This window comes from Falco rusticolus, chromosome 1 (genome assembly GCF_015220075.1).
Source record: "Falco rusticolus isolate bFalRus1 chromosome 1, bFalRus1.pri, whole genome shotgun sequence".
In the NCBI taxonomy this organism is placed as follows: Eukaryota; Metazoa; Chordata; class Aves; order Falconiformes; family Falconidae; genus Falco; species Falco rusticolus.
In genome coordinates this window covers 6,556,220-6,579,290 of record NC_051187.1, presented here as the reverse complement: position 1 = coordinate 6,579,290, position 23,071 = coordinate 6,556,220, and the positions used below count along the sequence as shown (strand labels likewise).

Here is a 23,071-nt window from a genome sequence, read left to right as displayed (position 1 = left end):
ATGGAGGCCTGGCTTATCTTCCCTACCTTCTGTCACTGACAAACTTGGATCAACAACTGTCAGCTATTCGTCCAAAAATATAGATTGAAGCATTGTGGACTTTGTGCTATCAGTAACTTTACAACCTTAACAATCCTAGGAGAAGCTTCAAAAAACCCAAACCACCCAAACAAGTAGTGGAAAAAAATCCCAATGGCACAAGTTTAAGTTGTAGATCACCTATGGCAACACAAAAAATACTAAATGTGTGTGACTTGTGTTGTTTTTTTATTAGCTAGGTAAAACTAAAGGTGATAATTTTGCTTTATTTCAGCTGCAGAATTTGACAATATTAATCTACCGTGCAATACTGTGTAACATTTCTTTGGTTGTGTTGAGGATTTTTCAGATCACTGCACAGTGTTAAGCTGTTATATGGAAGTCATTTGAAATGCTCAAAATGAAATAACTCAAGGATCAGGGACTATATATGTGCTAATAGGATCCTGAGCCAGGGTCATCAGTGCAGAATCCTGCTTCAAATACGGCATTGCTGTACCACAACCCATCTAGGCCAACCTCCACTCTTTCACCAGTGGTTTCTCTGCACCTTTCCCTGAGCGATTTCTTGACAAATTTGGGTTCCTTAAGGTTTCCATTTACATTCATGTACCTACTTTGAGAGTCCATGAATGCCAGCTCATGCATGTTATCACTTTCCTGATAAATTTCCCTTTTGTGTCACAGAAGTTATGATCTATCCAAACCCCTGACAGCAACATAGACTCAAGAATTTCCTGTCTGATGCTGCCTGCATTGTTCTTTTCAGCCAAAGCCAAAACAACGCGTTTGTCATGTTAAAGCTAATTGGCTTGAACATCTGTAACTTCTTTACAGTGGTTCAGTTCCCTCACACTTCTTGTAGTGCCTATTTTTGCTTGGTATAAACAATTCATTAGTCAAGCATGGTACTTTTCAGCTTTGTCTTATTTTCTGTGAACCTCAACATGTTATGTGTTAGAAAGTGAGGGTTAGGAACAGAATAGCATAGATCTTCCCCCTCACCATGTAAAAACAAAGAACAATAACCCCTTAATGTGCAAGAAGGTCAAACATGCACTATGTGAACTTGTTAAACACATTTATTGAGTTCTTGACAGTAACCAAACACAGTGAATGACCATTATAAACAAGAAAAAAGGCATTCGCTTTTACTTGGTCAGCTCCTGCTTTACCTGTAAAGAAAAGATATCCCTTTCCACCACCAATTTACGGGATTGAATCTGTTTGTCTCAATAATGGATTCAGCAGGGAAAATGGCAATTTTAAACTGAGATAAGGTTCAACTGCTTTTTGCTTTTGAGCCCAGCTCCTATTAATGATAGACCATAAGTGGAGTTAAGTTATACTAGCTTTAAGTACATTCCCAATTGCCATTGACTCAAATAGGCTGTAAACAAATAAATGAAATAAAAAAAATAAAAATAAAAAAAGAAAACCACAAATAATGCAGCCACAAGTAGTAGAGGCTTATTATTTCAGAAAGGAAAAAGTAAATCAAAGCAAATTTACTAAATTAATTTGTTAAACACATTTATTGAGCTGTTAATAGTAACCAACACAACGTATGACCTGTTGTAAAACAAGAAACAGAAAATGGATCAATTCTGATTTTGGCAAATCCTACTACAGATATGTGACAGAGGGAAATATTTCAATTTCCTTTATATTCTGCAGTGATATATTTACAATACTTATCTCTCAAAGTCTGTCCCTTTTTAAATTAAATTAACAGAAAGATCATAACCTAGAAATAAGTTTCCTCTACAGTCGTCTTGTTCTGTCTTGTCAGTATCCATTAATGATAGTGAAATAATGAGAGCTTTCCAAGGATTACTTGGCACACAGAACACAACTCCACTTTGATGCTGAACCGAGCCACCTTTTTTCGTTCCTTTTTTTTTTTTATTTTTTTTATTTTTTTTTAATTTGAGGGAGGGGGGGAAAGAGGAAGAATTTCATATGTACAAAGGCTGAAAAGTCTTTCTTTGTGAAGCTAAATTAGTTCAGGAAAATTGTAATCACATTTACTGTAATATTGTCTTTTTACTTTTTTTTTAATTACCACCGATCATATGAATGAATTTTTAGTTGAGTCTCCAACATGGCAGCTCTTTTCCTACAGCACGTTTGCATGTGCTGTCGTGAACCCAAAGAAAGTGAGGTTGGGTGCATTCTAGATTATGTCAACTCACAGTAGTAGCATTCCACCGAGGTTATGGGTTCTGCCTGCTCTGTCTTACTTGAGGAGCCATTCATTTACTGAAAGGAAAGAGAAACAGAACAAAAACAGTTATGCTTTAATAAACTCCAAATACGAAACTGTCTGGATTTAACACTGTATTAGGCATTTAAAATGTCTTGAAAAAACCAGGAGGTTCAGTTTCCTCCTCTTTCTGGAAAAGAATTAACTCTGACTGACTGTTTCTTTGAAATATTGCAACCCAGGCATCAGTCTTGTTGCTGAAAATGTGCTTTCTTTTCCACCCTTCGTTTGTAGTCCTTCATAACCATATTATTGGTAAGAAGGCACTTTTACACCATTATTTCAGGTAATATAGCTGTATGTGCATAGGCTAAAAGACACATAAGACACACTACAGCTCAGTTGCAAGCCCCCCGCTGTGGCAGTGTAACGCTCTGGTGTAACAGCTGGTGACTGGGTTGGTTCCTTTGTTTAACATCCATTGTGTAATACAACCCTTTCCAATCTGGGTGTTATGGTGGTGCACTGCCAAAGTGAAATTTATTCTTTTGTTTGAAATCAAGACTCACTCATCCCCCTTTTTCTTTCTGAGGTGGGTAAAACAGAGCAAAATGCACTTCGTAAGGTGAGAAGACTTTAAAATGAGGCTAGAAAACTGAAGGCCTCTCCTATCTGCTTTTAGGAAAATACCAGATGTCCCAGACTGGTTTTTTTTGTCATGCCTTTCCTACATGTTTCTGGGCAAGTTTCCTCACCCATTTCAAAAATTGACTCTTACCATTAGACCCCCAGATCTGGAGTTTCATCTGCTTTTGTTTGTATGCTTTGCCATGCACTTGGGTTTCTCAAAGAAAAGAGCTCGGTGTAAGCATAGAAAGGATTATCCTGGAGGTAGAACGTACCTCTATACTGTAGTTTCTGTGCTCTATTGTTTGGACAATCTTTTCCCTGTAAACTAAAGTTGATATTAGTTCGGATACATCGATTGTTGAGAGGCTGGACTGGTCTGAAATTGTCGCTCATGCTCAGAAATATCTGTGATGGCTGATTCTGGCTTAGCAGTCGTAAAGAATGCATCTATAGAAAATACAAAACACGAAACAAAGATTTTCAGTGCTGGTCGTTCCTGTAAGTAAACAGCATACAACACTATTAAATATACTACTTAATAAATGAAAGTAAAACAGAATTTCAGTGATTTGTAGTCAGAGGTGAGTTGAAAGTTGTAGTCAGAGGTAACTTGAGATAAAACTGTTCCTTCTGTGGTCCTCTGTTTCTGAGCCCCATTTTAAACAAAAGTAATTAGTTTTGTGCGGAGTAAATGAAAATGGTATGAGGTGTCCTTGGCCGATCAGGAAACAAATGGAATCCACAGTACTGGGTGGCAGCAGCTGGTGCAGAGAAAATGAACTTGATGAATAACAGGAGCTTATTTCCTAAGTTTTGTAGCTGTTAGTGTAGCTTCCAGTTGAAAAGACACAGTTTTGGATGACTGTACTCAAGAATCAGGTACAGCCAGTCAGGATGCAAAGGATAACTGACAGTCATGCTGCTGAAGTCATGAAATTAATGATGTTAAAAAGTGAAAGTCTCTTTCCATTGACAGGTCTGTCTTGATACTGTCTGTGCCGTCTATAGTGGTCTTATGGTAGACTCTGGCCTTCTTTTGAGGTGATTTTACAGATCAGCAGAGAGGGAATTACTGAATCATCCAGGATTTTCAGTGTACCCAGAAGTGGTTGGATGCAAACTACAAGCAGGCAGCAATTGTTCTTATGATGACTATACAACTGTGCTAAAAGCATGTTAATTGGTTCAAGTCAACCAAAACCTTTCAAACTTTGTACAGGAAACTGGAGAGACAGAGGGAAAAAAAATATCTGCCACTTGTAAATCAGAAGCACTCAAAATATTTTGGCTTATAAATTTTAAAAGATGGTATTTTCCATGGCGGTGTACAATTTAAGAGGTTTGGTTGTGGTATTTAATGCTTAAATGGGGAAATCCAGTAGCTGGGGTTTGTGTACTGAAAATCTTTAATAGCTTCCAGGGAAAATTTGAGCTGTGCATTACTTTTTCTGTCTGAGTACACAATGTAATTAGTAAGTATTCCATGAAATCAATTTGCAGCACTAATAATGGAGGATGTAACTAACCGGTAAAGCATGACAGGGAGTAAGTATCGTGAGGTTATGACCCACAGACTCCAGAAGTATTTCATTCCTTGTTTTATACATTAATGTTGCAACTAAAAATTTTGCTTGTAGGAAAACGTTCAGGTCCCCTCCTTGAAAAGTTCAGAATGTACAGCATGTTTGCCTGTGTTCAGCTGTGTCATTCTCCCAAATTACCCATTTTAGAAAAGAAACAAAGTGCTCTCTCTGCATCTAGACAAAATTGGACAGAAGGAATATCACAAAGATAAAACATCTCTCAGGCTTTTTAAAGTCATCTTATTTACAATGTTAATATGATTTTAAATCCCAAAATAATATTTAGAGTTGTTTTATGGTTCCTCATTTAATTTTTCAGGCCAGATTGCTTCTGCTGTATGCTTGGGATGGGCAGATGGTGGTTCAAGTATTCCTTTGGGATTCTAGTACACAAGAGAATAGTTTTAGCTCAGCTCGCAGCTCTGTAGAGCTGACAGAAGCTCTGGAGAAGACTGCAGTTGGTGTTAAATTTTTTGTTTTCTGATGTTAGGCCTTGGATTGTAAGCAAGCTGTATAGAATGTAGTCTTTATGATTTTTCCGCTGGTGTGTTTCCCCAACAGCATAATTTTGACTATGAAATTAATTGTGTTTGCTTTTGGATAATTTATCCTGCCCCTTTCTAACAGGGGCTTCAATTTGTCAATCTGATTTTTCTGAAGATATTTGCAGTGTCTATCCTGTCATCTTAATTCTGTGCCAGAAAGCACTAGCTGATTATTTTTCTTCCAAGGCCCTGTGTATTGGATCTCTGTCACATTAATGGGCTGCCTACATGTATTTAAATGGCCACAAGTGCCACTCACAAATTCTCTATTTCTTTCCGATCTGAGAATCATCTCTGTTATACATAATAACCTCAGTTATTTTTGTACAACACTGCTATATGGGTCTATTCACAGAATCATAGAATAATTTAGTTTGGAAAAGGCTACTGGAAACTGTTTGGTTCAAACCCTCACTGAAAGTAGGGCTCACCTCAAAGTACATACATGTGTGTATAGATACGTTGGGAGCTCTAAATAGTTAATATTTTTATTTTAGCAAAAAACTCTTCAATGCTTTTTCAAACTGTATAAATTGCAGGCAGAGATCCCTACAGCAAAACATTGAATCTAATTTTGTATGTAAAACTACAAATGCGTATGTTTAAAATATTCTTTTGTACCTATACTAGATCAAGTAATTCTTTTATTATTCTTACCTGCATCCTTGTTATGTAGACAGGTTTGTTCATTATTATCCAGCTTGCTGTTTCATAGCAGGGTGGAATTGTCATTGACCCATCATAGGTAATGAAACTAGATGTCTCTGGATAAAGTTCCTCAATATTTAGCCCCTGTAGTAAGTATGCGTCATCTGGAGAATAAAGAAGGAAAACAACTGATACAAAACAGTAGCTTCACAAAAAAAATATCCCACTTTTTTAATATATAATTCTTATTCCAGAACATCATAATCAGTTTCACAGAAATACGAAGTGTAATGACTTCACTTTTCTGAATGGTCCAGTGGTTTGGACAAGAACAAGTAACATGAGTTCACTAACCCTGCTTGGGTTGAGTTCTACTCTTAGATGCCCGTGAGTACCTTCTGTGAGTTTAGCACAAGCATTCACAGTGAAACTGAATCATGTTTAAGAACTGGAGTTCAAAGCTTCTTGAAGTTGCAGTTATTGCTTTAGATGCAGAAGTCTTTGGAGAATGTCAACTTACCATATTTTTGAGTGATTAACTATTTTTGCTCAACAAAACTTTGGGAAGGCCAAGATTGTTAAAACTTTAATTGCCCTTCTACCACAGGAGGAAGTTAAGGTTAATGCATGATAATAAAGCTGCTCAATGAAGCCTGCTGGCCTTTCATGTACACAGTGGGGGTGGATGCAGTGCAAGCTCACTCAGAATGCTAAAATCTGGGTCGAAAAGCATGCCAGTAAGCAGCTTACTAGGGGTCCCTGCTTTTATCATAAGTCTCCCGGGGAATTAATGAGGTATCCCTCTGCAACAGAATTCACTCTGTGGACATGTATCAAAGTATAATGAGATATGGTTATATCTCAAAATTCATCAACATTCCTCAGCCTTTCCTATACTGTGTGCACTATTTCCCTTGGGTAATGCTGGCCCTACAATATTTTTGGAAGTGCTGTCAAAACGTGAGCTCAGATATTCCTGACAAATCTTAGGTTGTGGAGTTCCTTAACAGGAAATACTCAGGGACATAGACACTCTACTTCTTACATGAAACTGCTATCGTGTATTTCAGAGAAAGCTGGGCTGGTTATGAGCTGTAAGATTGTGAAATCTTTTTGTGTGCTTTCACTTGCATGTAGTGTGTTCAATACTGTTTGTTTGCAGAGCAAGCACTAAAATGCAGGTGAGGAAAGCTGTGTATTTAGGCATGTTTCCCCTTTCAATACACAAGATGAACTAGCACTGATTTTAATGGAAGGCAAGGAAGATAGAAAAAATAAACAAGAAGATAGTGCTCAGACTAAAGACGAATGTTGAAGTGCATCTTTTAAATCAATATAAATAATTTAGGCATTTCTGTTGGATTCTCTGAAGTTTTTCATGTACCATTCACTCTAAGTTTAAACAGTTTTTGGTTTTGTGTGGTGGTGGCTTTTGTTTTTGTTTTTGTTTTTTTTAAGCTGATAAATGGTTTCTTAGCCATCAGGAAAAGATTGTAAATGGAACGAAGGAAAGAAATATGAACGATCAAGGAAGTGTATGAGGACTAAAAAAAGAAAAGAGTAATTTAACTTGAATTTAACATATAGCTGAAGGACAAAACTTAGATGAGCAAAATGCTTGTCTCATACTACCTAATGGAAAAAGAAAAGGACTGCAGACTACTGTCTTGGGTAACAGAAAATCAAAGAATACAGGCAAAATAAATGTGACTTTTTTTAAATTTTGACATAGTACAGTCAACACGCTACAGGCTTCTGGGGTAGCAATATTAGTGGCTATAGCATCAGGTGTATGTCAAGTCAGAGTGTAACATTTGTACCACATTGACCAGTGTCTTACAATTATTTCACATTTTAAGTGTGTGTGTTATTTTAAAAAATATAATCTTGGCATGTCCTTTCAAGTTTGTCAGAAATACAGCCATCTGCCATATTTTTGCACATCGAGCCTGGGTAACTGCCATGGCATACAGCTGGATTCTCAAGTAGGGGGGAAAGTACTATTAGTGTCTTGTAGGTGGCTGACTGTCACCTTTTTTTAACATGCTCAGCCTTCATTGGCCTATGGCCTGGGACACAGATTCTTTCTAAACCTAAAATTTTCCAGACAAAAGTGCGAAACCATTGCTATAGTATTAGAGTCAAAATGCTGCTAAATTTTAACAGCTAGAGATGACTGAATACACCTGTGTCCTATTCATTAAAAACATTATTTGCAGTGCAGTGGTAATTTTGCTAGAATTACGTGAGAAGAGAATGAATGCATTTTTTCAAGCCAGTGCCTCTTTTCAATGAGTCATCACACATTTTTCCCTTTCCCACATGAACATCCTGTTCATTATTTATGAACCATGGAGAGTGGTGTGTTAGCTCCAAATGGCACAGAGTCAGTCAGAATAGATACTTTCAAACTCTAAGGACCAAACCTGCTTTCTCGCTTCCATGCTGACTTTGGTTGGGCTAAAATGATTTAAGCAAGGTAGGATTTGCCCTGAAATGTTTACTAGGAGATGGAAAGCTAACTAAAGATTAATACAGATAAGGGATCTTGATGATATATATTGTGTGCATGCCACATTCTAGTTGACTAATTTGTATTTAGAACAGTGCACAGATTATTAACTATAGGACTACTTATCAAAAAGAAGATACAGAAACATATTTACGGCCGGCATTAGTGCAGGTAGTCATGGGGGTTTGGGAGTTGCCTCACATTGCTTTAATAGAGAATGCAATTCACTATTTTGACATGGATTTCTAACTTTTATCTGTGGATTTGCAGTGTTTAGTTATTCTCAGAACATAGTAACACTCCAGGGATGGAATATGGCATGTAACTGTGTGGGAGCAGTGTGGGGCACAGTCCTCCTACTCATTCAGGCAAGCCTGATGTATGCCTGTGCTCTCAAGATCAGGAGAGATGCTCTTCTTAGCCCTACTGATCTTCAAATTAACTCTTAGGTTACCTTGTTTGCATACTGAAGACCTAAAAAATGTGTGGCCATCTCCCCCACCAGCACCCAGCAGTGAAGTGGCTCCAAACCTGGTTCTTTGCCTCTTCCCTTGGAATATGTTTAAGGAGAGACAGCGCATTATGCCAAGTGTCAAAATTCATCAGGGGTCATTAATGGGAAACTGAAGGAAAATATCACTTCAGGAAAAGGGGAAGACAGGGGTGAATGAAAGAATGAAATACAAGAGTTTGGTCAAGTAAAAGCAGTATTTATTCTTGCTTGTATATGAAATATACTCCCACGGGAAGTCACATGACTCCCTGAGAAAAGACTACAGAATAAGCATTTAGTTATAAGCATATTTTTCTCACGAACAGCTCTGCTGTTTTCCTTTCCCCACATCTTGATAAAGTTTCTCATTCTGGAACTGAAACAGAACTGGTGGGTTTGCACTAATACTCGACTGCAACACTTTAATGTCTTGTCTTATGTTTTTTGCAAGTATGTAGTTCAAAATGGTCAAAATCACCATGTGTGATCTCTTGCCAGTAATAAACTTCCTTTAATAAACCCATTCAGTCTTTACTAGATTCTCAGCATCATTCCTATCTACAGCCCACATTCTGGTTGTCTTGACTGCTTGTGCCTTAGGGTGATTTCTGAACTCATGAACTCGTATCTATAGAAATCAGATTTCATTAGATTTCATATATATTTATAGAAAGGCCTTGACTGACGATTTTCTTAGCAAATGATGGAAATACTCTTATTTTATCCCTAGATTTGTAACAGGCATGTGGAGTCTGCTTTCACAGCAAATTCTATGTACATTCTCTTTAAAACAATAGTATTTGTAGGGAAGATACTATTTACTGAATGAAGGAATGTCCATTTGGTTTTGAAGTTCATACAGTGATAATCCAAAAAGGGAAAGTACATCTTTAACTAGATTTACAGGGTAAGGAATGTAGAGATTCTCAGCTTTTTAATCCTAAAACAGTTTCTCCATTTCCCAGCCTTCACAAGTCACTTAGACCCAGGCTGACAAGAGACTCATTTTGAATACCAGGGTTATCCCTTGGGGCCTGTTTGAGACTGCTGAGCTTTTACTGCTTATGACAGAAGGTGCAAGAGCTCAGTCCTTCAGAGAATGCACTGAAACATGAACCTTGAGAAATTAATAGTCTTATTTCCAGAATTCTGAATCTTCAGCTTTTTCGAGATGATCTCTTAAAATCAGAATAGTTTTATTCACTTGTGTGTTATGTATAACATAGCTAAAGACTGAATTTGAGGAAATTCAGAATTTTACAGCTTTTCTGCCTAGCTGAACATGTGGCAGTATTTTGGTGGAGAATGGCGAGCCCAAATTTTCATATGGAATTTTGGGAATCTAAAATGTTACTTCTTTCCAATGTTATGCAAATACTGGGTGAAAGCTAATGTAGCGTACCTGTTCTGAAAGAAAGCTAACTTATCCACTCAAATGTCATACTCAGAGGAATATTAAGGCAGTTTTTCTTTAGAGATATTCACATGGCCTCTGACTAAAGCCTGTTTGAAAAAACACTTGTTTCAATAGTTCACAGTAGATTTTTGTGCTGTGATAACAGAATAAAGTAAGCCTTTAAAATCTGCTTAAAAATTCCTTGGGGTCCACTTCACTACACTGTAGCCATTAATATCGAAGAGTAGAAATTCCCCTTTTAATGCATTTTGCCCATGGAAATTTCATGCAGCAGCAGTTAGCTCTGAATTTTGTTGCTGTTCTGCAAAAAAAAGTACTTTAGTTATGTTACTAACTGTCCTGACCCTGAACCTCAGCTTAATCATTCGCTCCACACTCCTTTTGAGCACACTGGGACTGGTCATTTTGTTGGTAGCCTGCTGAGTATTGACTTCAGGAGTGGACCCCTAAAGCACAAGCTAAAAAACTCCAGCTGCTGAAGGCAGAATAGAAATCCTCACAATCTAAGAGGTAAAATTAGTTTTCAGCAATGATGCTATAATCCATCACGTAAGACAACTGCAAAATTACTTTCAATAACACGTTCACATTCCCAATTTACACGAAAAATTCCCAGTCAATACTTGTTACTACAGTAAGTAACCCAATGCCCTGCAGAATATTGTGTGCATCGTAGCTACCAAAGATTTCATTTTAACAAATAAACTTGTTAGTGATAAACAATGGCTAAAAATTAAAAGAGTTCCGTTAATCATTGATTTTGCAGCTTATGTTATGGGCTCATCTTCATGTGAAAGTTCATTTAATAAACCCAAATTAGGTGTGATTGTAATTGCATTTTCCTTCTAAAGAGGCAAAACAACCAATGAAAGGTTGTAGGATGCTGTCAGCTCCAGACAGGAGGAGTGCCCGCTTGTAAACACAGCACACAAATGAAATATTTTGTATTGGGAGGCTATGCTTGCTTGCTGGTGTGGGTGGCAGTTGCATGCTTACTCACGCACCAAGGGAGAGATGCTGCTGGTGCCTTCCCACCCTGTGGAGCTGTATATCCCTAATCATGGCCTCTCCTCTTCTCAGAGCCACCAAAGATGCCCGATCTTTGACCCTGCTGGCCAGCCATTGTAGCATGTGGGGCCAAGGACTACAAAAAAGGCTGTGACACTCATGGAAATGCATGAGATAAAGCTGCTGTGATGGGAAAAATGAGGCAGGGGTCTTTACTTGCTCAGTGTGTGAGACCCAACAGGGCTCATTGTGTGTATGTGGTGAAAAGCCGCTTTTCAGTGGTACAGAGATCTCCTGGCTGGTCCCCAGACAGAAGCCAGGAATATGTAATCTGGGAGCCTGAAAAAGCACATACAGCCGTAATGATAATTTCCCGTTCCCAGGACGCTCCAGCAACACTGGTAGGCAAGAAGCTCTTACAGAACAGCATTGCTGTGTTTTTGCAAGAAATCAAGACAAGCAGTTTAAAAACTGGGTTAATCTCCTGCTTCTTCCTTGCAGAGAATACGACATTTCATACTGACAGGACGATCTGGAAAAAAATATTCTGAAGGGAACACTCTGTCACCTTCCTTTCTATAGGTATTGTGGAGAACAGAGTTTTATCGTAATAGAAGCCTCTTATTTGGATCAAAGATGTAACAAGATTTGTTATCTGTAAGGTCAAATTAGAGAAACATCAGGGGGAAGAAAGGTGTGTGCTATAGGAGAGGACAAGGAACCATCTACTTCAGAATGGGGTTGGATTGGCTCCGTTATTCAAAGTCTGCAAGGCTCAAAATCTTTCTAATGTTCCCTTGTTCAGGAATTAGTGGGTAAAATTCAGTGCTTTCACTTCACATTAGCCTCAAATCTACACTCTTTGTTTTTACAATCCTGGCTTTGCAGGGATGGGGAAAAGATGGAATCTTTGGAAAGAAATAAGACCGTATAATTTAGGGACATGTTAGAAATGTCTCCAAACTTTTCCATCATAAACCTGAAGTTCAGTGACTTTTTGTTGAATTTAAATGGATATTTCAGATCTCTGGAGTTTCAGATGCAAAGTTTTCCAAAATTGTTGTAGAATATATAGTACAATATACTTAATTTACAGAGAGGTAAACTGAGGCAAACCCTAGCAGAATTGTGAACCAAATCCTGGGGTCCTGACAACCAGTCTCATTTCAGTTATCATGAACCATTCTCTCCCAGCTTCTGTAAACAAAAGCAAGATTAATGAAGCTTATAAAAAATGTCAAGTCATTGTCTACAGAGTAACAAACGAAGGCTGAGTTTTACAATACTTATTTTTTCTGTTTGCTGTATACTTTCTGCAAGTTTAAGTTCTGTTATTGTTTAACTTACTTTATTAACTTAATGGCTGCTTGGAATTCAGTGAGTATTTGACAAAGTGAATAAGGTTTCCAGGAGAAGAGGTTTAATTTGTTCCATTGAGATGCATGTATTTTTTATGACTTTCTCTAAATTAGCCTAATTTTCACTGACACTTAAGCTCCAGTTTTCCACAAGTTCAATATACTAGCATGGAATTATCAGTTAAAGGCTTTCCAAATGTGAATACAACAAATATACATGCTATGTTAATGACCTCTATAAATATCCACTAAATGCAGCAATAGTTGAATAGAAATGTCATAACTTTTCTGTACAGAAAAAAAGCATTAGTGAATACTAAATCTACAGTTAATGATGCAGCATCTTGACATAACTTGATTTGGTATAATCCAGGCTGCTCCACATGTTACTTTTATTGCTAACAGTAGGCAGTTTCTCCTGAGTATTCTGTGTGAATACAGTATATATATTTATCAAACATAATTTCATTAATTTATTGCTTGTTCAAACATAAAATAGACTTTGAAGTTCAAAATTCGTTTGATGAACTGATGACCTTACTAGATTTTTTTCGGGTTGCCAAAGTTTATCATGCAGAGTGGCTGGCAATACAAACTATAATTTTTGTCCATAAGTGCCTCTTGCTTCAGTGCCCGGAGCAGCTGTGGGTGCCCCATCCCTGGCAGGGCTCAAGGTCAGGCTGGACGGGGCTGGGGGCACCCTGGGCTGGTGGGAGGGGGCCCTGTTCATGACAAGGTGGTCAGAACTAGATGATCTTTAAGGTCCCTTCAAACCCAAACCATTCTATCATTCTGTGATTGCTAAACACATTATCTGATGCTAAAAGCATACAGATGTTAGCCATAGTAAATTAAAAGAAACTTACTTTTATACGTTATTCTTGTTATGGTGTCTCTGTTAAGCATACGATTTAGAAATGGATTTGATGATTCAGATACCTACGAAAGAGAAAATGTACAATGTCAAAATCTTCTCAAAAACATTTCCTTTCTGGAAGTGTAGCTGTTCTGTGTGTGCATGCACATGCATACTCATTCTCTCTCTCCTGCCACCTCTCCAAACTGTTTCTGCCTTTTTTTCAGTGTTGCGGGAAGACGACATAATTGTTGAGATATTTTTCTAACAAAACTTGTTAAAAGTTGGTATCTAAAAATAAATCTAAAAAACCAAGGATGGCAGAATATGATGAACAGAAATGAATGCCTGAATGCAAGTGTGAGTACAGGTTTCTTCGCCCACAGCTCTGATGCAATTTGCAGGTGGTTCATGTAATTAGGGAGGATTTTCATATAGTAGTCTATTATTTTTCTGTTTATTGGGAAATACAGTTTCCTTGCAGCAGACTATTTAGATTGCAAATAAAATCTGTCTTCCCTTTGTTTTATATACAGGTATGAAATGCCAAAATTTCACCCACATGCACTCAAAAATATGTATGCATACATGTATACATACACATAAAATGTTCAGTCTACATTAACATAAGCATACCTGAAAGAGATTTAATTGTGGGCTTGGAGGCGTTGTTGTTGTGTTGGGTTTTTCTGGGGGTGGGAGGGTAGGGCAGTGGATGTACTTTATCAGCAACATAATTGTTTATTACCAATGATAATTTAATGAGAGATTTTATTGCGCTGCAAATGGCAAAATTATTATTGGTTAGCAACATAATTAGAGTCACTTTTAATGGAGATATTTTAGTAACTTTGTAGCTAGCCTTCTAATATCTTACTTAACTTCCAATTATTCTGTGACACTTTTTTTTTTATCAGACACTGGATGCTGCTGTTACACATCTAGCATTGATCCAGAATGAAATCAAGGTATTTTGAAAATGGAAAACGTCATAAAAAGTTTAATTAAGATTTAGGAAAATAAATGGACTATTAGTCAAACTGTAATCCAGCTTTGTTTGGCAGGTAGCCTTCAAGAAAGTTCAGTTCAGGTTCTTTTTTGTGGAAGATCAGATAGTTATATCTCCACTCAGAAAATTTTCTAACTACTTTGGACATTTAAAGTAGAATGCATCTTTTCATGCCAGTGAGAGAGGCCTAGAGAAATATATGGTGAGGCAGATACTAAATTTTATTGCTTGTTACAAGAGTTGAGCAACTCACTCAGCAAGTCCATGAGCGATGCACTATTTAGACAAAATTGGCATGCTGGGCATTTTGAAGGCTTGTTTCAATTTTATCCTTTTGCACCAATTCAAGTCAGATCATTTGCTTATAATAGAATACATTTTGGATGAAAAAAGTAACCTAAATATCTTTCTTAAGTATTAGACCTGTATGAAAATTGCCCTTTTACATAAAATTAGTCAATAGGCTATGTGAAATGCATGTTTTAATTCTAAGGTTAACACTTTATCAGGAAATTTATGAAATGGGATTAGAGAGTACTAAAGGGAACCGATACATATCCAATACATAAAGTCTGATGATTAAAGCGATTTATTCCAGCATAAAGCACTTACTCAGAAATATATGCTTGTTTAGACTGATGACACAGAGATCACATAATGGCAGAATATGAACAACATTTTGGGAGGAAATGCATTCTTCATATAAAATGAGAGCAAAGGTCTCTCCAACGTAAGCAGGAAGGTTTGAGTAAACTATTAAGTCTCGAGTTCAATGCTAGATTACTGTAATTCATGAACCTAACTATGCATCTTGAATGCAACAGAACGGGGCCTTCAATATGACAAAATATTCACATGTCTGGAAGATATTAAGTGTCATGCTTTTAATGTTCTTTCAGTTCTGATAGTTGAAGATGTTTTAAATAACATTGTGAGAAAGACTTATGTTGCTGCCTTTGAAACATCAGCATGTCTACAAAGAGCAAATGTGCCCTCTTTCCCAGGGCCTCAACCTATTAGGAGAGATTCACTTTTAATTGAATGAATAACATTTCATGAAGAAACACCAAATCTGCAAAATTAGTAGCTTTTGTCATAGCTACTAAAGTGTTACGAGTGATGTTTATGATGTAAGGATTTCTCCCCTGCTTTCCATTTTCCTTACGTTAAACTGTAAAAGCTTTGGAGTAGAGATTGTGTGTTCAGTTCCTAGGATGATGCTGCCTCTGGATTTCAGATCAGAGCCTCTAGGCATTGCTATAGTATAATGAGGAGTGTAATTCCTAGATTTACAGTTCATGGGAAAAGTCCATTGTCTATATGTTGTGTTGATGATACTGAATACTTACTTTCATAAATATGGAAACTACCACCAGCCCATTAGGACTTTTTGCAGCTTCTGTGACATTTGTGTACAGCTCGTGGTTATAGTGGATTAGTTGAACCTAGAAAACAAGAAGGGAAAGATTACAATTAAACAGTAGCAACTCATACCGTACACTGTTTGCAAATACTGTTTATACACTAATTGGTTTGTATTAGGATCCCATCTATGCTTAGGATATTTTGTAACAGTGCAATTTTTCAGAGGTTTGCAACATGCATGATTTTAATAATTTCAGTCACCATCTGGCTCCAACTGGCACAGCACCAGCATGTTTTCTTCTAAATTGCCAGTAAGTGAATTTACCCACATCAAGTTATGAATTGCACTGCAGGGGTTGACATAATTTCCCTGTTGCAACAGCACTTGCCATGGGCATCAAGTAATCTGTACTTTTCAGCCTCAAGCCAAACACAGAGGAGTCAAGGGTTGAAATATTTGAAGAAACATATGGGCTATGGGTTTGAAGCTGTTTAAACCAGCACTCACAGAATTCAAAATATTAATATTCAGATTTTACAAACTCGGTTACAAAAGCTCCTACAGTTAGGCACTTACTGTATTATTGTTAACCAGGTTCTCCTTAGCTCCTACAGCTTTCCTTCTGCTTTTTAGTTTTATGATTTGCTGGAACTTTTAAATTATGAAGAAACAGTTCACCTTTCTCCCTGCATATATACATGTCTTACCCAAAGCAATGGTATTTGATTTGTCTGGGATCACTGGACACTGTTACTATTTGCATTGCGATTTGTAGCCTCAATTTATTTAAAAGATGAATGACTTCAATGAACTTGTGAGGCAGTTAAGTACTTCTAAGAATTTGAAAGACTAAAGATCTCTCTTTTAGTTTTCAGATGTCAATTAGAAAAATAAGGTGGTTGTTCTGGCATTTTCAGAATTATAGCAGCTTGATATTTGTATTTAAAAATTAGGTGTGTTTTCCATGTGCTGGCATAAATCTAAAGGCTGTCCACTGAAATTTCTGGACTTACATACTATGAACAACATCAGTATTAACTTGATCTATGTCTGGTAGTCTTTTTGACTGTACAAATAGCCAAGGACTAATACTTCCAGTAAAGAAATTTCATCATAGTGTGTGTTCCATGTTTATTATTAGGAAAAAAAACCCACCCCAAAAAAACCACTGAGATGGGGTTTAGTGCCAGCATTGGTGACTTTGTCTTTTGGATGAATGCAAAGTCTGGCGCTTCAGTAGTGAAATAAAACTGCAAAGATTTTTTGCAAGAGTGACCTCCTTATATGATCTGCAGTACACAATCAAGTGACAAAGACAAAGCCTTGCTTTGCCATCCAAATATGTATGTCCACCAACACGTGTACCAGTAGTGATCTGAATTATAACAGCACCCCAATTCATGTGTAACCTATACACCATTATTATCTCAATCTATGATAAGTGAGAAATAAGTGATGCACCTGAACTCTGGGAGTGTTCAGACAGTTCTATTTCCTACACTCTGCTCTGACTGCATAATTTATCCTTCCTATAAGTAAATTACTCAGAATCAGATCTTATGAGCTTTCCTAATACAAAAATCCACCAAGCACTGTCCCTCTTCACCCCCAAAATCCCTTAGTGGTGCTGTTTTAGTGCTTAGACATTGGTGTAAAAAGCAGTAGTGGAAATTCTGAAAAGAAAGAGAATATTTGCATTGATAAGGTTAAAAGATCTTTGGCACATAGCTTTACTATTTACACCTAACAGTTCACAGACCAAAGAATACGGTACGGGTCAAAATTACTGCTATGTGTTAATTTCAGTTAGTTTTGTCCTGTCTGGATTGGGAACTATTGGTTGTCCTTTTTGCAGTTCACACAGTAAGCATTTTTTAAGGCAAGCAAACAAACCAAACTGGAACGAAAAAGTAAAAATGTCAAAGTAGGCAAAGTCATCTACTAAATTCTGACAGCTAGGAAGAGGATGAATGCAGTATGTTTCCTAAAGGTCTTGTAAAGAATTAATGAGAGCATTTACTCCACAGCACACAGAGGTTATAGGCTCATTAGTCATCACTTTGTGGTACTACTGAACTTTGATAACATCATGGTTCTGGGTACTGTGCTCTCACTGAAATTTTTAGGCTTAGTAACGTATTTTTCTTTTTATGTACAACAATTCAGTCTGGCAGACAAACTAACTTGTGAATTATCAAGAAAATAAGTGATGAAATGTGCTTTAGACTAAAATTCCCTCTGTACAAAGTCCCAGAATAACAATGACTTGGTATCATGGTTTAACCCCAGCTGGCGACTAAGTACCACGCAGCCACTCACTCACTCCCCTCTACACCCAGCAGGATGGGGAAAAGTATTGGGGAAAATGGTAAAACTCATGGGTTGATATAAGAACATTTTAATAATTGAAATAAAGTATAATAATAATTACAATAATATTTGTAATGAAAAGAGGAGAGAAAGAGAGGAATAAAACCCAAATGGAAAAAACCTCCAACCCCAAGCAAGTGATGCTCGATACAATTGTTCTCCACCTGCTGACAGATGCCCAGCCAGTCCCCAAGCAGCGATCGGAGTCCCTGGCCAGCTCCCCCCAGTTTATATCCTGACCATGACTTTCTGTGGCATGGAATATCCCCTTGGCTAGTTTGGGTCAGCTGTCCCGGCTCTGCTTCCCTCCCAGCTTCTTGTGCACTTGCTAACTGGCAGAACATGGGAAGCTTGAAAAGTCCTTGATTTAGAGTAAGCATTACTTAACACACTGATGTTTTAGTTGTTGCTATCAATGTTATTCTCGTACTGACTCCAAAACACAGCACTGTATCAGCTACTGAGAAGAAAATTATTCCAGCTGAAACCAAGACACTTAGATTAACTTAGTTTATCTAATAAACCAAAATGTCTACTACAGGAATGGGTAAAAGTAAAGACCAAGTTCTTGCACACATAGAAGCCCTGAGTCAGTGTCAAACTCATTTTCACTGATGGGACTTACGGAAATAAACCTCCTAAAGTATATATGACCACATATAGGAAAGTATATATGACCATATATAGGATATTTGTCCCAGCCTCTCTGGAAGGAGCCCACTGTTCAGTGCAGCTCTAGTCTTGCATAACGCACTGTACTGCAATAAGAGATATGGGCCTCAGCACGTAATGCTGTCTTTATTGGAGACCTCTCTTCATGTCAGAGAGAAACACAATTCACTCTGCGCAAAACTCACACCCAGACTGCAGGCAGTCAATAGGTATTCGTGGGAATGAGTTAACAGACTTGAACTGATTAGAAATTAGAACAGTTATTTCCTTTGGTGATATAGAAATGATCTCTCCACACTGTATTGCACAATCTTAACAATAAAAGTACTTGTCTGGGAACTGGCATTCTTTACTGTGCTTTCAAGTGGGTTTGGCTTCAAGTTTCCCATTCCTGCAGGTTTGTATGTCTCTGCCCCATTCCTCCTCTCCTTAACCCATCTCTGTTTGGTAACGAACCATCTTGGAGAGTGTGCTTGAGAGATTTTCCTTTGATATAGTTTGAAAAGATCTCCTTGCCTTCTGCATTATTGTTTCTCAAAGATCCCAGAGCCGAATGAAGACAGACCTTTTTTCTTTTAAAACCTGTCAGTTTCTCTGTGTTAGAGTTGTATCCTTCTTCCCTGCACCCAAATTAATTTTAAAGCTGTTTCCATGGCACCATGGTCAAACTCATTAGGTTTTTCTTTTTTTTTTTTTTTTAATGTAAGAAGACATCATTTTCAGAGTTTCTCACATGGAACAGACTAATTTAGAAAGCTACAAATGAATAAAGATGTCTTAGATGTAGAATATTACATGCAGGATAAAAAAATGTAATACCCTATTAAATTCCTTCTTTTGAGAATAATTTCTTTAAAGTTGCTTGAGATACCTGTAATCTTATAGTCTGTATTAATATTACTAGAGTCTCCCATGAAGGTAAAGCCACACATAACTAAAATTGCTCGTATGTGAAAATCTCAGTTTTCCAAATGATGACATGGCATTAAAACCAAAGCACAACAAGAGCAAACTTGTGGTGCTGAAAGTACCCTCTGATTCTAGTTAGGGTTTCAGGGCTCAAACACTATCCAGAATCTTGTTATAAGCTATTGATTTTCTTTGGAAGATTTCCCCCTTTAAGATTAATTTGCCACCGAACAACTGATAGCTCTTTGTTTTCCTCAAGCTATGAAAGTTGTATTTTTCAGGAAGAAGAAGAGAATTAAGATTAATTACTCTCTTTTAGCTGATGAAAAAACAGAATGTGCCCTTGTTCCATCACCCAAGTATGTGCCTTGGACCAGGAGCAGACACAGCACTTTTTAGATGCCTGAGGTGGTTGTTGGTGGGAATGTCAGCAAGAGCTGACACCAGTAAGTTAGGAGTAATCTCCTCAGACTGGTAGGCTGTGTCCTTGGGGCAAAATAATATAGATAGGCTGATATGATGGCTCGTGTTCAGGCCACTGCAGGGAGAACACCTGATTCCCTTTCCCAACACATATGCATGTATGTTTATAACGGTAATAACCTGTTCGTTGCCTGTAGTTTGTTAAAGTTCAGCCCTCTACTCATAGTACTCATATTGCTTGTGCTGTTTTTCCTCTGCAATGGGTTTGGCTGTTTTTCTTGCTCCTTCACCCAGGTGAAATGTGCGTCTTCGGGCAGAGCTAGTAGCAAGATATTTTCTGTGTGGCATTTGACCAAGGTTCTTTGGCTAAGCAAAAGGACGCAGTTTGCTGTGTTGATGGTTGTGGGTGCCAAAAATTCCAGGGACTCCTTTCAGCAATTTTTTAGCAATTTTTTAACTTAGACAAAGAGCTAATGTGCATGCATAACGCTTTTACAAATGTCACATCACTGTGAGATGTTCTACCATGGTGAGACATGGAGAAATATGAAACAGGGAATTTAGAGTATCACAGTACTTTACATACACATGTTTACAGAGTCCTCTTGGGAATGATGGAATACCCTTTATTCTTATTTCTAACTGTTTTAATTGAGTGAATAAACATTTTGATTTGACAGAGGATCTAAACCATGAAGTGAATGGCAGCTAGGAACAGCTAATCTGCAACTATAATATTTATATTATGGGGTGCTACTTGATAAACCGTTGGGATACCTGACTGACAGCAAGCAGAAAGCATGTTTCTAGCACAGCAGGGAATAAAAGTAAATGAAATAGCCGAAGAAGACAAGTTAAAGGTTTGTTTTGCTTCAAAGTCCTTGTAAAAAGTGACTAAGATTTTTTTAAGGAAAAAAATTGCACTTTTTTGTTGATCCAAAGTTTAATAAAAACAGCAACAGAAATGTAATTTCTGCTTGGCAGGAAAATAATTTTAATGAGTTAAAACCTACTGATATCAACACTTGATATTCCAGTGTTAAAATATAGTTGCTCTTACAGGTTTTGTAAAACCCTTTGGAAAGAGCAGTAATGTCATATCACCTGAGAGTTCTTTATGGTATTAATTTTGTGTATCTGAATAAGTATGAGAATTGAGATGTTCGCTGTTTTGTTAAATGTCACCTGGTTCTAGGATGTGTAATTTGTATGGCTGACAAATTTGTCCGATTTCTCTTAAATTAAATTAAATGAACCTCTTGCTTCATGGAGAGGTATAGCACCATCTGTGCAAACATGCACCAGGCTCCTTAGAACCCGTGGTCCCAACTGGACCAATATCCGGCAGTGATGCAGTGGAAATTTTCCTGTCTTTGGCAAGCGATGAATGACTTTTTATGATGTGTTGCTTAATAATAGGCCTAAATACCACATGGGGTATTCAAGGAAGAAAAAACCCCAGACTTATTTTTTTTCAGTTGCTTGTCTTTTCCTGAGTTCTTATACTGACCAAACTTTGTCAACACACATGCTCAAGGAGAAGATTGTAAGTATCTTGGTGGATACTCCTGAGCTGCTCAAGGCACAAGTTATTAGTTTTCTCATGCACAGGGCACTCTACGACGAAATGTTAGGATCTGCCAAGGTAGTATTACCCTCATACTTATTAATTAATCCATAGATCTACCTCAGCAGCGCTACCACAGCAGTGAGGTACTCTTACGTTGTCGGTAAATTGGTAAAATAAATTTCACATGGCCACCTGTATTTCCAGCAGTTTACTTAATATTTTAGCAACCTATTGTGGTTTTAAGAAGATCAGCTATAAGGATTAACTTAGTTTAATATAACAAAGGAGAAATGCAAAAAATGTTTCTTTGAAATAATTTTAAATCTCTGACTCTCTTTGACGTTCTCTCTATTAAACTGAGGTCCTTTAGGCTGTTGCTGACATATGTGGTTTGTGTTTTTGGTTTTTTTTTAATGCTTTTGACAGTTATTTTGTGATTTTAAAGAAATGCCTATAAAATGCTGGTTTAATAGAAAGGCTCATCATCCACATTTATAGCAATATGCCAGTAATTGTACCCCTGAAAAATAAAAGAGATTATAATTCTTTTTTACTTAAAAGAATGCAAGGAAAGAACTTGTGTTTTCTCCTGCTTCTGAGCAGACAGCTGTATAAAAGCAACAGAGAAATGCAATAATGCATCATGCTGTATAGTGGAAATGCAGTCAGGAGTTAACTATACTTGGCTTCCAAATCTACTTTACCAGAAATAATGGTACGCTAGGAATTAGCATTTAAACTGCAAGTGGTGTCTAACTCTTCATTAGACCAGTTGGTAACAAGAAATAACTTGCAATACTTCTGTTCAACAAATGGTGTTCAATGGCAAGCTTTATCCAGTTAAGCATTACTTAGCATGGTAAGCAGTTAACACTGTGTTTTATTTTCCATATATTATGACTCTTAAAAAAAAAAAAAAAAAGTAGCATAATCTGCCTGAGGTTTATAGTTGTTATCTCTAGATGCAGGCGTACAAATGAAAGGCGAGTGAGAGTCAAGCTTTCTGGGGCATCTGTTCTAAGGTACTCTCACTGGCTGTTTAGTAGCAATTTGAAAAGAGATTGGTGAGAATCCGATATGAAGCAGGACAGTCATTTTGGCTGCTCACTTGGTATCTTACACTGATAAGGCTAATAACAGAGCAAAACATACTTATTACTTGTTTATATGCAACCATAGCAGCTAGAAAATATGAAAAATACGACATGAATAAAGTGTAAATGATTTCAAGGTACTTCTCTTTAATATTATTATGTTCTTATTTCTTTTGTAAGTCTTTAATTCACTTGCATGTGAAAAAACGGTATTTTAGACAATATTTAAAACTTAATGTTTCTTTTAAAAATCCACAGGACTACAGTAAAAAGTACAAATTACCAGCTTATGAGATCAGATTGCATGTGCAGGTCTTGGAATTTGCTATTAGGATTTTTCACCTTTCTGCTAACACCAAAAAA

At 37.2% G+C, this 23,071-nt stretch overlaps 1 protein-coding gene across 4 annotated transcripts in view; it reads right to left on the bottom strand.

The window, feature by feature from the left end:
- Positions 1-1,103: 1,103 nt before the first annotated feature.
- Positions 1,104-23,071, bottom strand: part of CA10 (carbonic anhydrase 10) — a 210,312-nt gene continuing 188,344 nt past the window's right edge. For 3 of the 4 annotated variants that reach the window (XM_037406672.1, XM_037406684.1, XM_037406678.1), the window contains 5 exons: positions 15,654-15,749; positions 13,306-13,378; positions 5,661-5,815; positions 3,148-3,322; positions 2,027-2,301 (listed from right to left, as the gene is read on the bottom strand). In XM_037406672.1, the coding sequence (XP_037262569.1) occupies positions 2,279-2,301; positions 3,148-3,322; positions 5,661-5,815; positions 13,306-13,378; positions 15,654-15,749 (522 nt within the window). In that variant the 3' untranslated portion in view covers positions 2,027-2,278. Of the gene's footprint in view, positions 2,302-3,147; positions 3,323-5,660; positions 5,816-13,305; positions 13,379-15,653; positions 15,750-23,071 lie in introns of all 4 variants that reach the window. The other variant, XM_037406663.1, reaches the window with a different exon arrangement.